The sequence below is a fragment of the Phyllostomus discolor genome, chromosome 5 (genome assembly GCF_004126475.2).
Source record: "Phyllostomus discolor isolate MPI-MPIP mPhyDis1 chromosome 5, mPhyDis1.pri.v3, whole genome shotgun sequence".
Classification (NCBI taxonomy): domain Eukaryota; kingdom Metazoa; phylum Chordata; class Mammalia; order Chiroptera; family Phyllostomidae; genus Phyllostomus; species Phyllostomus discolor.
This window is the reverse complement of record NC_040907.2, coordinates 173,686,507-173,702,045: the sequence shown is the minus strand read 5'-3', so window position 1 is coordinate 173,702,045 and position 15,539 is coordinate 173,686,507. Positions and strand designations below refer to the sequence as shown.

Below are 15,539 nucleotides of genomic sequence, written 5' to 3'. Positions count from 1 at the left end.
GGGAAGGGACTGGGCTGGTGTCAAAACTGAGGTCCCGAGAAGGGCCCCAACAGGCAGATGACGGGCCCGTGCTCACGGGGCTTCACTGTGGAGGGGGACAGCCCAGGAGGGACCCGGCCAACGGGGACACAGGGTGGGACGAGGGGCGGGCTGGCTGGGGGGGCCTGGCGCTGCTTCGTGCCGGCGACCCGGTCTCCTGTGGGCAGGGGACACGAAGTGCGGGACACCCCGGCCGAACACGCGGCAGGGCTGTGCTTCCATCTGGTCTCTGGTGACACCCCCACCCCCCACCCACAACCACAGCAGCTCTGCCGTGGCGGGTGCTGTCCCAGGGGCCCCCGGGCAAAAACACGGGCTTCCAGTGCGCAGCTGGGCACAGCTTGCTGTCCCCACAGCTCACCCACTCTATTTTATCTGTCCGCACGCAGAGCTACCAGTGTCCCCCGCTTTTCGGAGAGTTAACTACAGGCCGAGATGACAGCCTGGTGATGAAGGACCCGACTGTGGTGCACAGACGCTGGACACGGGCCCGACGCCCTGGCAGGGGCTGACCCACCCTCTGAGTGACCTCTGACTTCTAGGCTCGACCTCGGGGCGCCATCTGGGGTGTGCCGACGCCAGGGGCCGGGGAGAAACCCTGCCCCTCTGTGAGCTGCCCCTGCCACGGCCACAGCCACGCCCACAGCCACGGGTGGCCGATGTTTCCAGACCGTGCTGACTGACAGCTGGTAACTTTCCGCTGCGCCCACGCAGGTGGGAGGCGGCTGTGTCAGGCGCTCTCGTCCGGGCAGCCGGGCAGCCGGAGCCCCAAACCTCCGTGCCCACCACTCCCGCGGCCGCCCCTTCCTCGCCGCCCCGCGAGTGTGAGCCAGGGCCCTGCGCCCTGCACAGCCCGGAGGGAAGCAGGGGACACGCTGGGTGGCCAGCCTCTCAGGGGCACGGCCAAGGCCACCGCCTGGGGAGGGTTGTATGGCCGAGTGGCCCTGGTGGTCACAGCCGGCACTGGTGGCAGCCAGCTGTTCCCGGTGGGCGCTGATGTGTCCCAGTCCCCTCCCAACCCCAGCCTGAGTGGACACCAGCACCGGGACAACGGAGGGTGGGATGTGGGGGGGACACACACGTGCAGGACAGCGGCCCCCGCGCTCTCCCTGCAGGAAACGGCCGAGGTGACGAAGGAAGGACAGGACACCTGTCTGCAGGGCACAGCGGCTCCTTTAATGGGGCGGGGCCTCTGCACAGGCCCCGCTGAGGGGCCCGGACACCTCCGTGTCACCCATGTCCCTCCCCCCGCGAAGACCCAGGTTCGGCCGGTGGGCTGGGAGCTGCGGGAGCCCCCTGCCCGGGCCGTCGCTGCCCGCGCCAGCTGCCTTCGTGGCTCAGGAGCCACTCCTTCATGGCCAGGCCCCCGGCCCCGGAGTAGTTGCCCAGGGCCCCGCTGCTGCAGACCACGCGGTGGCACGGGACCAGGATGGGGACCTGGAAGACACAGAGGCGGCCCCGTCAGTCTGGGGTCTGGGGAGGCCTTCGGGACGCCAGGGTTAGCCCCTGGGCCCTGCGGTGCAGCTCCTGCCATGCCGGGCTCGTCCACGCTGCCTCTGGGCCACTCCCCCGCCCCCGCCCATCATCTCTGTGGTCCCCGCAGGGGCCCGGGGCTGGCTGGGGGGGGTACAAGCCCCAGTTAACGTGGGGCATCCTCCAGCCAATCCCCGGGCACTGAGGTTTGGAAACTTCACTTCCATTGGCGAGAGATTTATAAAGTGCACTCACAAAATTTAAAATGACCTTTCGAGGCAGCCGTGGTACGCAGGGGCCTCTGATCTGAGAAGCAGCAGCAGACCCCACCCCTGGGAGGGGCCCCTAGGGCCCCCACCCTGCCCCATCCCTGACCCCTGGGCCTCTCCCTGCGCCCACCTCTCTGCACTCACGTGTGGTCCCTGCCCCAAGTGCCCGCCAGAGAGCAGACACTCGGGGTGTGCCAGCCCCCCAGGGGAGGCGCTCTCGGGCCCCAGGCCCTGTCGGCGGCCCGCCCCACCCCCCCGCAGCTCTGTAGAGAGAGGGCTGTGCCCCCCCTCCGAGGTTGGCACGCCGAGCACCATGGCCAGCTGCTGACAGCTGCGTGTCTGGAGGAAGCGGCAGGGCACATGTGCCCCGGGACCCCTCTCGGTGCCTGGGCCCCCACCATTGCTGGAGACCCTGTGTGGAGAATGGAGCCGGGCAGTATACAAGCCTACCTGCCCGGGGGGCCGGCTCTGGGTGTCCCGAGCTGCACTGGCCCCTGGTGGTAATGTGCGCCCTGGCGCCTGTCCTGGGCACGGTGCCCACAATAATGCTACCGCGGAAAGCAAGCTCTGTGCCTGGAGTAGCACTTTGTGACATGGGGCACTGTCGTCCTGAGGTCCCAGTACGTCCCTTGCCCAAGTTCACATGGATGATGGAGGCCAAGGAGGATTCCCGCCAGGCAGAGGCAGAGCCCCACTCTCAGGGCCCTCCCTGCTCCAGGGGACCCTCCAGCGACGGCCAGCGGGGTGTGGGGGCGGGGCAGGAGACCGGCCAGCCTGCTGCGTAGTTTGTCTTGGCAGGAGGGGATCTGACTCCCCGCATGGAATCCTAGTCCGATTCCCACTGGAAGTTTGGGTTGCCACGGTAACGCGCGCTGTCAGGGCCTGCCGACTTCCTGTTCCGGGCAGTTTAAGGCAGTGCGGGGCGGCGACCCTGCCGAGTCCTGCGGACCTTCCTGGAGGGACACGGAGACTCTGGAGCACGGAGCGTGGACTCGGGCGGGTGCAGGGGTTCTACCCGACACCACGGTCACACGGCCCCACCGCCGTGGCCTTGAGGACAGCCTCGGACACAGCACACAACCCCTGCGCCGGGCGCAGAAAGAGGGGGGCCTCTCGTTTGGTTTCTCAGACGTGGGTGCCAGTTCCCGTCTCCCACTTGGCAGATTCCACACGTGGCCTTTGCTTTCCCCCGGCTCCCCCCGACCGGCTGCGCAATCACAGAGTGTGTGACGCGAGCCTGGCTCACTCTCGCGTGTCACGCACGCAGGGGACGGGACGGCGGGACGGGCGGGACAGGAGGGACGGCCGTGACCCAGCCACGTGCGGTGTCCCCGTGTGCACAGGGCGGCCGGGAGCAGGTGGCGACCGGACGTACCCTCTCCACCACCAGACCCGGGGGCGCTGCCCCTGTCCACGCTCCTGCCGGCGGCAGCAGGGCCCGCGCCACTAAAATCACGGAACCCGCCTGAGGAGGTTTCCGGGCAGCGGGGCCCTCGGCGCCCTCTCCCCTCCGGTGGCTCTGCTGCCCACGATGCAGTTTCTGTCCGTAACGGAGCCGCTCACGCCCCCGCTGCCCCGGAACCTCCACGCTGTGAGAGCTAACTCGTGCGCCTCTCGGATCCATCACTCACGCGGCCCCTTTCTCCGAGGCCATAAAACTTCCAAACCCATAGATTTGTCTCCAACAAAAATAACACGAAAGGGCCTTGCGATCGATGGCGGATTCCCTCTGATTCCGGGGCTGGCTGAATATTTCTCCAACTTCGCCTTTGTTCTTGCGGGGAGCAGCCCCCGGGGGACGGGCTTGTTTTCACTCGCGGCCTCATCAATACCTAAATCCTGGTGAACAAGTGACACGGAGAAGCTGTAATCAATAGCTCCCTGTGCGTTTTTTTCTTCTGGTCAAATGGTTCAGCCCCGCTGACAGCCCTGACACCGGGAACATGATGCTAAATCTTTATCAACAACCATCTGGGTGAGTGGCAGAGCGCGGCTCGGGGTCATTAAGGCCCGTGGCCATCTGTGAATAAACTGACTCCTCCGGAACGCGTCGTGTTCGGGAGAAGGCGGGAAGCTCTCCGTGTGCCGCATCGATCGCCTCTGAACTGCATTAAGCAAATTCTGTTGGAGGATGCGCGGGAGGGGCTCTGTGGGGGGGGGGCCACGGGCGGCGTCTTCGGTCCAGTCTGCCAGGACACGGATCGAAGAAAACTCTGGAAAAACCAAGTGTCTGGGAAGGGACGGGCCTCCCGCCCAGCACACGCCATGCTCTTCCCTGGCGAGGGCCACGGCGTGGTGCCGAGTGCCGCTGCATCGCTCGCTGGGAGCCGTCCAAGGGATGCGCGTTCCAGTTCCCGTGTCCAGCGGCCCCTGGACGCACGGCCGCTCTCTTTGGCCGGAGCACAGGTGTCTCCACGCCGTGCTGTGCCTGGGAGCCCACTGTTAGTGCCGAGGGAGGGGTGCGGCCACGCGGGACGTCCACGCCAGGCACGGCCCAGCCCTGGACCAGCCCCCTCCCTCCCTCCGGCCTGAGTCACCTCTGGGACCCTGCGGCCCCCTCTCAGGAGTTTTCTGTGGCTCTGGGGACTGGCGCGCTCCTGGGACGCCGGAGTACCGTCAGCCATGCACGCTTCTCGCAGCAGTGCCGACGCGCCTGCGCCACGGCTGGCGGGGATGCCTCTCCGCTCTGGCCGCGGCTGGCTCCCTGCGGCCTCTTCAGAGGTGCAGGTCCCTGTGGGGGCTCCCTGCAGTGGCCAGTCACAGAGGGAGGCCGTGGGGAGGCCTGAAGGCTCACCTCCACCAGCTGCCTTTGGGGGGCGGTGACGAAGCAGGGGTACCCACAGAACTTCCTGCCGAGTCCGTCGTCACTGCCGGGCTCGGCTTCGGCATGCCACGGGGGCCCACGCGAGGACTCCGCACACCTAAGGGTCCGGTTTGTGCTGCTCAGTGACTGGGGCCGCACTCGCCAGGGACGGTCGGAGATGAGCAGCAGGGGGACGAGTGTCGTGCTGGCGGCGGGACGACAAACGTCCCTGAACACTCCCACGAGCATGGTGGTGGCTGAATGGCCACAGCGTCCCCGCAGTGGAAGCGAGGACCCGCGGGTGCAGAGGCAGACAGGGCTCCTCCTCCGTGTCTGTGGGGTGGAGAGCTGGCCTGCCCAGCACGGCATGGGCGCAGCTGTGTCGCCTCTCTGGGCACGGGCGCACTGGGGCCCTCAGACTGGACGTCACAGAGGGAGACGGGCCCTGCCTCCACAGGAGGTGGCCCCAGTGGGTGGGTGGGGGTGCAGCACGGAATCCACCTAGAACGTGAGCTCCGGGAGGCGGGCCTTTCCCTCTGCTGGGTGGTGGCGACCCAGCACCTGGAGGGTGTCTGCTCGCAGCACCTCCAGGGTGCATCCCCGGGTGCTCCCTGCGGCCCCAGCACCCAGGGGGGCAGGCCTCTCGGGGGGAGGGGGTCGGGGGAGTGCTTCTCTGCTACCTTCCCCAAAGTGGGCGGGGCCCCACCCACACTCCCCGCCCCCCGCCCCCTGCCCCAAGACCCTGTCATAAACGCTTCCTGTCCGCCCGCCACCGCACAGGCTGCCTGGGAAACATGCTCACATTGAGTCCTGTGGCCCCCACGCGGTGCCCAGGCCCGCCCGCACCCCACCTCCGCGCTGACCCGGACTTACGGGGTTGCTCCTCATCGCCCCACCCACGGCCCGCGCGGCTCTGGGGCTGCCTGCCAGGGCCGCCAGCTGCTGGTAGGAGACCACCTCTCCGAAGCTCACGGCCTTCAGCAGCTTGTACAGCACCCGCCTGGTGAAGGAGTCTGCAAGGGAGAGGCGGAGAGAGGTGGTTGGGACCCCAGCGGCTCTGGGGAGAGGGCGGCCAGTCCCGCGAGAGGCGTGCATGGACACAGACGGGGGGGTCACCCCTGATTAAAATGCAGCTCCCTGCACGCTCCTGCCGCTGCGTCCCCTGGCCCGGGGAGCGTGCGAGAGGCAGCCCCTGCCCTCGGACGGTGGAACCCAGAGCCCTGCGGCCTCACTCCCACCTCGGCGGGGGCCCAGAGGGACAGAAGCCAGGGGCCGGGCTGGGACGCCAGGCTGGCGTCCACCTTCGGCCGGGAGTGGCCTCAGGACACCCAACCACGGCAGCCAGGGGCCGGCGCGGGCCTCGGCCACAGGTGCCTGCGATGTGCAGAGCTGCAGAACAGACTCACTCCGTCCCCATTGTCACCACTGTCATCGTCTGAACACCCTCAGCAGCACCCGCTCTCCGTGCTGCCTCGGGGTGAGCCTTCGCTCCCACAGCCCCCGGGGTGGAGCCATTCCCCGAGAGCGGAGCCGGCCGGAGAGAAGCCCGGGCCCGTGAAGGTGGCCAGTTTGGGCGGACACAACTCGTCTTTCCCAAGGGGACACGAGCTGCGTCCCCCACGGTGGGGCGCCGAGCCCCCCAGTGGGTGGCAGGAGGTCCCGATGGCCCCAGCCGAGGGAGGACTCCCAGGCAGGCGCGGTGTCCAGACGGCGGCCGCAATGACACTAATTACGCCCGGTGCCGGGCGGCTGGTGCCGCCGGGTTCCGAGAAGAAACGCACCCTTACATGCGCGTTAAATAATAAAACTCACTTCTCAGCTGAAGGGGACGATAATCGCTTCACCGGAAAAAATGTATTTAGTCTTTATTATAACATTAAGCAAATTAAACATCAGCATAATCCAGGTGATACGAGAAAAGGGTCATCAAAGAAATTAACTTTGTTGTTCATTAATTTACGTGGATTACGCGAGGGCAGAAGATAGCAAATGTGCTCCAGTTTCTTACGATATAATTTCAGACCGTACACCGTTTGTGGCAGGAGGGTGACTTTGGGGTTAATCAGACTGATTTGTCCTTTTAATTGCTTTCTATTCAAAGAAAATTCATTAGATAATGTTCTCTTCAAAATTCATGAATCAATTTAACTGAAGAAACCACATTAACGGCTCCGGGTTCATTAGCACCGGGATGGCGGCGGCGGGCGGCGGCGGGCGCGGCGGGGGGGCTCCTTAGGCAAACACACGCTGTTTACTGCGGTTCCCCCCGAAAGGGCCCCGAAACCAGACTGTGAGCCGCCGCCACCGTCGCCGCCGCTGCCGCTGCGCCCGACTTAAGGAGGACCTGGGGGAAGAGGGCAAAGGAGGCCGCCGGTGGCAGCGAGGTGAAGAAGAGGAGGTTTTGGGGACCGCTGCTCGGGAGGGGAGCCGGGGCCCTCGGCTCTCGGATGGGAGCACTGCCCGGAGCCCCCCCCCCCCCCCCCCCCCCCGAGCCCGTCAGCTGCCAGGCGAGGTGTGCGGGCGGGGAGCCGGCTCCTCCCCGCGCCATCCCCCAGAGCCCCAGCCCTGACGCATCGCCTGGCGGCACGGAGCACCTTCCTTCCCGAGTGTAAACGTGCTGAGCAGAGCAATAAACAGTTGCTCTGTTTGTGTACGAGTCTGTGTATGAGTGTGTGCTTATCCTCGCGGCCGGGCAGAGGCTGGGAACGGGAGCTCCCGGGCGGCGAGAGGCGGCGACCGAGCGCTGGCTGTGCAGACGTGCCGCAGAGCAGGCCCACGCTCGCCCCGCAGGCAGCGGACGCGGCCACGAGTGCAGGCAGCTCGGAGTCAGCGCCCGGAACCCCGCCCTGTGCGACAACGGCCGCGGACAGGGCACCCGGTTTTGGGGCGGGGGACCGCACATGCAGCTGGCCCACATCCTTCCGTGATGCAGTGAAACCTGCCCACAAAACCTCCCCCGCAGAGACATGCTCTGCGGGTGGCAGCGACCATGTAAATCTTCGGGGGCTGGACCGTCACGGGCCACCACGAAAACATTATCCTTTTCTCTCCCGTCACGCCTGCGCCCCCCCCTGCGCCCCGGGAGCAGGCCGTGAACCCACAGCTGGGTGGAGTGGCCACCGCCGGCCGTGTCTGTGCTGGGGGCTCAGGGCGGGCTCGGCTGGAGGCCGTCCTGCCGCCAGAGCGCCTTGTCTTAAGGACGTGGCTGTTCGCACTCGGTTTGGGTGCCCACCTGGAAGACACCACTGGGCCCCCTGGCCCCACCGCCGGTGTCCCCGAAACCGCCTCTCTGCCCGGACTGTTCGGCACCGGCGGGCGGTGAGGACGCGTGTCCGACGGTGGCCTCAGAGACATGTTGTGCTGTGTCACAGACCCTGTCTTCGGTGTGTGCTCTCCTCATGCCACACGTGGGGTGGGGGGACCTCGGGACGGCCTGCACCGCACACGTGGGCTCGGCTCTGAGAAGGGTGGCCTGAGCAGACAGCCCAGCCCGGGGTGGGGCCAGGGCACACGGGAAAGGGTCCGGGGTGACAGCAGGGCGAGTGTAACAATCTATGGTTTTGTTTGAACATTTCACCTAAAACGCCACAGGGTGTGCTCTGGTGTGACAGTGGTAGGTGCCAGAATCACACGCTTACGATTCTGTAATAAAGGGTTCCGTAACAAAACAGGGCGTTGCCTGTGCCGGACCCTGCATTCGGTGACTGAAAGCAAAGTCACGCCCGATCGGACGGAGTTCTGGCGGACATGGACGCGAACCCCACGGCACCCTCACGGTGACGCCAGGGCCGGGCGCGAAGGAGCGTGGGGGGGGGAGGGGAGGTCCCGCACCCTGCCGTGAGGCCTGGGAAGCGCCGAGTCCGGTCTGACTGTGCGAGTTCGCCGGCGACCCCAGAACCACAGGCAGAAAAACCACAGAACAGGGTCACTGGATTACAAAACCGACGGTATATGAAAACACTAAAATGGTGTTGGAATAGCCTAAAGGAAGGAAGGGAGGAAAGAAAGAGGGAAGTGAGAAACAGGGAAAAGACAGTAAACAAAATTATATAATAAAATAAAGTGCAACAAGATCAATAGTAAAATAAAACAAATGCCGTGTTTGTATCTAGATCTCATCATGTCAATAATCACATTCAATGTGAGAGGTTCAGTTACACCAATGAAAAGACAGAATGAATTAAAAAAATAACCCCAGTGTAGACTTTCTAAAAACAACTTCACTTCGAGTAACAGGCGCAGGTGGGGTAAAAGTCAAAGAAAGGATATAAACACCATGAAAACACGAATCTGAAAACGGCTGGTAGCAGGCACCGTGGGGCTGAGAGCAGAGACGGTCTCCAGGGCGGAACGGAAGACCCCGCGGCGATGCGAGGGGCGGCCCAAGGAGGGCACACGCCCCCGGAGACCTCCGCGTGCCTGACGGCCCAGGGTCCCGCACAAAGAGCAAAAGCCGACAAAAGCCGGGAGGGGGATTAGACCAACCCACCACCGTGCCTGGAGGCTGCGACGCCTCCCTCCCAGTGAGGACAGAAACAGCCGGCAGCGAATCAAGGGCGTCCAGACGAAAACGGCTGCCAACCGGCCACCTGCCCGGCCGCTCGCCCGCCCGGGGCCCGCGGAGCACGCCCCCTTTCCCAGCACACGCGGAGCGCTGGCCGAGCGAGCCGTGCCGCCCCCGGGTCGTGGTGACTCAGACTCGGCCCACTGAACACGTCTGAGTCACGCAAGTCACACTGTCTGACGATAATGAAGCGAGGCGAGACAGTACTTCCAGAAAGGTCACAGAAAAATCTCTGAACGTTGGAGCAGTCAGTGAGCCACGGGTCCCGGACGGGTCGTGAGGGGCAGGAGGACACGCCACCGGCCGAGCGCCACGGAGGACACCGCGTGTCACAGTTGACGGGACACAGTAACACACTGATTATTGGACAGTTTATAGCGTTAAGGTGCACGTGTGAGGAAAAAGAAGGCTCTTGAATCAATACTTTGAGCTTCCAACGTAAGCAACCACAGGCACAGAGGAGGAGCAAAGAAAACCAACTCGAGGAGGAGGAGGAAGTCGGGGCACCGGCAGGAACCCCTGAAGCCGAAACCAGAGAGACGGGGAGGGAAGCAGCTGGAACCGAGACTGGGTTCTTTGAAAAGATCGATACCATTGACGAATCTCTAGCAAGACCGGTAAGAGCAAAAAACAAATCATCAGCCTCAGGAATAGAAGGGGACGTCACCGCCGGCCGCAGACAGGACTCGGGGGATGAAGGGTCCCTTCGGGCGGCCCCGGGGAGGGACCGGGCTGCCCCCGGGAGCGACACACCACCTCTCGGTGTCCAGCGCGGGGCGGAAACCCGGGGTAGTCCTGTATCGACCGAAGGTCGCACGTTCCCAGTGTCAGCTCCAGCATCACTGGGGCCAGACGGTCTCACTAGCGAATCTGATCAAGCGTTTAAGGAGGAAATACATGAGTTTAGCACCGTCCTTCCCTGAAGAAGAGGGTTACCTCCCCGGGCGTGTTTATGAGGCTGTGATGACTCCGAGATCAAAACCAGGGAAAGACAGACACGGGAAAGCTACAGACTGACGTCTCCCAAGGGCGCAGACGCAAACACTCTGCACGAGGCACTGACACATCAGGCCCGACGACACAGAACGGACAAAACCTGGAGCCCAGGCGGGCTTGGTCCTGGGCACCTGAAGGGCGAGTCTCCCCACAGACCGACCCTGCGTGTGGGCGAGGGAGCGGGTGCACAGGTCCCCAGAGAGATAGACACGGACCCACACAGAACGGAGACACAGGAGCAGAGGCGGCGGGTGGCCCCCGACGGCCGCTCCACGCTCGGTGCAGGACCCCCGGGCGGCCCCCTGCGCCACGGGCCTCGCGCCTCTCTCAGACAGACACCGGACACGGGCCGCAGATGCACCCCGAAGAGGCCGAGCGCTGAAAGGTCATGGGAGGAGAATCTAGGGTTTCGGGGAGAGTTTTCGGTGCAGCGTGGCCCAGGAAAGAACGAAGAAAACCAGGTGAGCCGGATGTTACGACAACGGCGACTCCTGCTCCGTGGAAGCCGCTGCCGGACACCGAGAGGCGAAGCCGAGGCCGAGGAGAGATTCGGGACACACCCGTCTGCAGCGGGCTCCGTCCACACAGCCCGCAGGCGCCCGGACTCGGGTCTGCATGGGCCTCTCTGCAGGCGAGACCCCGGCGAGGCTCAGCCCACGGTGGTGGCCACGAACGTGAGGCCATCCCTCAGCGTGGGGGGAGGGGGTGGGCCTCGGGCAGGAGCACCGTCTGCAGCACCACCTCTGTGCACTCACTCCGACAGCTCACGCCCGGGCTGCCTCCCGGGCACCCGTGGCACCACGCCGGGGCCGCCTCCTGGTCGCATGGGGTGTACCGACCGCGCGAGGGACCGTGCGCGGCCTGTGTGCGAGCGTGTCTCCCTGAAGGGCCGCGCGGGGCCGAGGGCGGGCCGAGGGCGGGCATCTGCGAGACGGGCAAACACACGAAGCGGTCCTGGAAAATAGTCACTATTGTTTTAAAAATTTTATTTGTTTTTAGAGAGGGGGGAGGGAGGAAGAGAGAGGGAGAGAAACATCGATGCGAGACAGAAATGCCGATCTGTGGCCGTTCGCGTGCACCCGGACCGGGGCCGAGACCCGAGAACCAGGCTCGTGGCCTGACCGGCGATCCCACCCACTGCGCCCCACGTGTCGGAGCAGGAAATAGGTATCTCGACGCAAACGTTTGATGACGGGTAGTAGACTGTTACTTTAAAATAAAGACAGTCACGAAACCCTCAGCGTGAATCTCTGACACGGCACACGCAGGCACACACCACCCTCACCGTCCGGAGCCCTCTGGGGTCGTCGATAGCTCTGAGGGGGTCAGGGGGGCCTAGGGCTTCCCAAGCGGGGTCCCCCACGGGCCGGGTCCCGAGCTCAGGGGCAGGACCACAGGCGCCATCCGGTCTGGGCGCCCCCTGAAGACGCGCCGCAGGCGTACGGGCCGCACCCCCGGACACGCACCCGCACCCCGCCCGCACGCAGGAGCCGCCACACCGCCTGGCGAGGGGGCACCCTCGGGTGAGGCAACGCACACCCTCCTCGAAGCCCGGCCCGACGCCTCGGCACTCACCTCGCCGATAATTAGAGTGCTCGAAACTTATTTAACAAAAGAATTATGCCTAAGACTTTAAGCTCGAACTTAAGGAGGCCTACAGAGAAATGATTAAACTGTGAGTGTCCTGGTAAGAACGTGAATAATTATACATTAACACCCGCCACCGCTCGAATAATTGTCATTCCGCCCAAAGCTGAAGCACCGACTTCCCAACAGGTGTTAGCGGTTTCCGTCCGAACGCCGCGCGAGAGAAAGACACAATGCACGGAAATGCGGGGGTGGGGGAGGGGAGAGTGGGGTCACACCACAGGGCGACTGGTGGGGAAGGGAGGTCAGAGTCGAGTCGAGGGTCCCAGTTGAGGCCCCTCTGCTGCCCCCAGCCCTTCAGACTCCATCTCCGTGGGTCCTGCCCTGGGGCCCTCGCTGCCTGTCCTCTCCCCTCCCGACACGCCCAGCCCTGGGCCAGGGGCCCTGGGACTCCTGGGCCAGCGGACCCCACGCCCACTCCGGGGAGCCTTGCTCCCTCTGGGGCACCCCCCTTCCCCCACCCCACTGTGGTCAGAACAAGGAAGAAAATAGGATTCAAACGACACAAGACTGCCAATGTGTGCAAGACCACACGTCCCCCCCCCCCTCTCCCTCCAACAGCCCAGGGTTGGGGAAACAAGTTTCTCTGATTCCCCGTCTCCATTCCTCGCGGTGCTCACCCTCTGGGACCAGTTCACGCTGGTGTCCAGAGGCCAACCGGCGTCTCCGCCGTTCCTGCGGCAGCTCCGGCTCCAGAGGGCAGGGGGTCCGTTTCCCAGCAACGCACCTGCGACCTTCCAGGACCCCGCCCTTCTGGGCGGGCCCCTCCCCCCACCAGCACCGGCACGCCATGCCGCATGAGTGCCTGAGGCCGGAGAGGCCCTTCGGCAGGCCTGGGGCCGGGGTTTCGTCACACTCCTGTGGGTCTGTCTGCCCTCAGGGCAGGGACCTGCTCAGGGGCCAGGCTCAGGGAGGCGCCCAGGGGAACGTCACTGCGACACGTGGGACCTCGGAAATGCCGTCCCTGTGGTGCTGCTGGGGGGCTGGGCAGGGGAGGCCCCCTGTGCCGCGTACTCACTGGGCCAGTCCAGGGGCACCCTGGCCTGGCCCAGGACTGAGGGCCCCGGGGGTGCGGTGGCGAGGGGCACAGGCCTGGCTCCAGCCCGAGGCTCTGAGCTTCCTGTGGGGCCTCGCCTGCCACCAGGGCACAGATGGCTCCAACAGCCCCCGATGAGGGGTGCGCCCTCCGTCCCGTCCCGGTAGAACGGAGTAAAGAAAAGCTGGGAAGCACAAGGCACGCTCTTCCAAACTCGGCCAGGACGGAGACCCACGGGCCCAGCTCCCACCCCTGGTCCCCATTCTGCAGAGCGAGGAACGTGCCACCGTTGAACCGGTCAGGGCACAGACCGCAGAGGGTGTGCAGGGGGCGGAGTCACCCCGGCTCCGTGTCACGAGACCCCCAACAGCGGTCTAGGAAGCTGGACACGTCTCGTTGGCCCTGTGTCCCCAGAGAGCAGGTGCCCATGGCCTCACACTCCCCTGCCGGCTGCCGCCCTGGAATCTGTCTGTCCCCACTGCACGCTGCAGAAGGACTTCTGGCGGTCAAGACTTGTCTGGGGAGGAGAGGACGGAGAACAGAGAACTGGGCTGCTAGGGGAGGCCCAGGGACGGGGTACCCGAGGGCCCAGGAAGCCAGGGTGCCGGTTCCCACGCCACCCGACAGCCCTGACACTAAAGCCGGTCCCTCGTGGTGGTGGCACATCTGTGTGGCACGTGGACCGACACCCAGACGTCTCCCAAGATGACTGGAAGGGTCACAGGGCAGCAGGGAGCGACCCCGGCCTTGTCCCCCGCCCCAGCACCCTCGCTGAGGCTGAGCAGGGCGCTCCCGAGGGCCACGCTGCTCAGAGACACCTCTCAGGTCAGCCACTCTGGCCTGGAACCCGGGGCACTTGCAAACCTCATGCTGCGCAGGGGATGAGGGGCCATGGCCTGAAAACCGAGACGTCGTCTCAAAGCTCAAACCAAAGGCAAGTGCCCGGCTCTCTGCGCGGAGCGGCGAGCGGCCTCGCCGATGTGGTGAGCTCCGTGCATCCCATCACCTCGTGCACTGGACACGGGCACGTCCAGACAGCGTGGCGAGACGTCTCCTGCATGCCCCCGGGCACGCTGCCGGCCCTCCCCCACCCCAGCCCCTTGGGCTGGAGCGGGGCGGGGACAGTGCACACCGGCCCCCGTCACGCTGCTGCTCTCATTAACATGAGCGGGCCGTTCACGGCATTTAAACGCACTGGCTCCGGCACAGGTAACCGGGACCACCCTGTGCAGGGTCAGAAACGAACCCTGCATTCTCGAGCAGAAAACACGGCCGGGCGGGCGGGGGGAGGAAAAGAAAAGCCGGGGCCCCCAGCCAGGTGCTCCTGCCGAGAGCCCCCCCGCCACCCCCGAACCGTGCGGGTCCGGGACGCAGGCTGCGAGGCGCACCGGGAAGTGTTAACGGTTTCAATATTTATCTGCTGCGGGGAAGCGCTCGGAAGAGGAGGCAGAAAAAAGCCCTGCTAATGGCTGTGTCTTCGCCATTAAAACGAAAGCCTTGACGCGTCTTATAATCAGAGGACAATTTGCAAATCATTAAGAGAAATGTAAAATTCCATTAAAATACAAATCAAGAGACTCTCCCCGGACTAATAATCTTTTTGATATTATTTTGCATCTCGCCATCCCTGCGCCGACACCCAGGCCCCACAGACGATGCGGCCCCGAACGCACCCCTCGCCGAGGCCCGCCGCCGCCGTAACGAGAGACGGAGCGAGGGATCATCTGCGATTCAGAGCAGGTACTAATGAAGAATTCCATATATTCTGAAATTTAATTAAAACCCCAAAGATTTCAAATTAGATGCAATTTGAAATGCCTGGGGCAGAAATGCATGCACTCGCTTGGTGAGGGTACCACACTGAAAGTTGATACCGTAATTGGTCTTGATGTATTTTTGTGTTGCCGGGCTGCAGCACGGAACTCATAACCATATAAAAATTCTCTGTAGATTACCTGCTCATTGAAAATGCCATCACTCAGGTAGTTCTCCCCTAAATTACCATGCCGCTAAAATGCACAAAGTGATTCGGGGAGCAGGGCCGCACAGCTGGCCGACGCTGCCGGTGAGCGATGCGGGCATCCGTGCGCCCTTTCTTCTCGGTGAAATATGCTCGGCTGAATATTAAAATATAATTGGCATTCAACCTAAGTCGCTTAAACCATTTTGTTATCTTCTTTTAAACTGATTTGGCTCCTCCACAGTTATTTTCAAGGATGCGACTCCCAGACTAATGACACCGTCACATTCGGCGAGATCTGTGCTGTTTTACATGCGCCATAAACAGGCGCGGCTCCCGCGGCCGGCGCGGGCCGGCCCTCGAATGGGCGCTCCCCCCCAGAACACCAGAGGCCCAATTCCCGGGAAAAAAGGGGGGCGGGGAGGATGTGCCACTTAATGTTGGTTCCTGCATATTTTACTCTGAGAAGAGACAGGGATGCAGGTTTCCTAAGGAGAGTAGATGTGGGGACTGAGCCGGGAGCCCTGTGTGGGCTCCATTGCTGTCTCTCTCTGCCAGACCGCTAGACCAACCGGGGGGGGGGGGGGGGGCGGCAGGGCTGGGAGAGCCGTGCTGGGTGCCGGTGCAGCCCCGCTGGGGAGCTACGAGCGTCCCTGAGAGCAGACACGGCGAGTGAGTGCACACAGGGGCCAGGAAGGGGTGCTCCTCCGTGTGTGTGTGTGCGGTGCATTTCGTGCCATGACGAACAGCGG

At 64.1% G+C, this 15,539-nt stretch overlaps 1 protein-coding gene across 2 annotated transcripts in view; it reads right to left on the bottom strand.

The window, feature by feature from the left end:
• Positions 1–1,201: 1,201 nt before the first annotated feature.
• The window catches only part of MGMT (O-6-methylguanine-DNA methyltransferase), a 112,478-nt gene continuing 98,140 nt past the window's right edge, over positions 1,202–15,539 (bottom strand). For both annotated transcript variants that reach the window (XM_028512680.2, XM_036027445.1), the window contains exons 4-5: positions 5,458–5,597; positions 1,202–1,476 (exon numbers count right to left, since the gene is read on the bottom strand). In XM_028512680.2, coding sequence (XP_028368481.2) covers positions 1,270–1,476; positions 5,458–5,597 — 347 coding nt within the window. In that variant the 3' untranslated portion in view covers positions 1,202–1,269. The remainder of the gene's footprint in view (positions 1,477–5,457; positions 5,598–15,539) is intronic.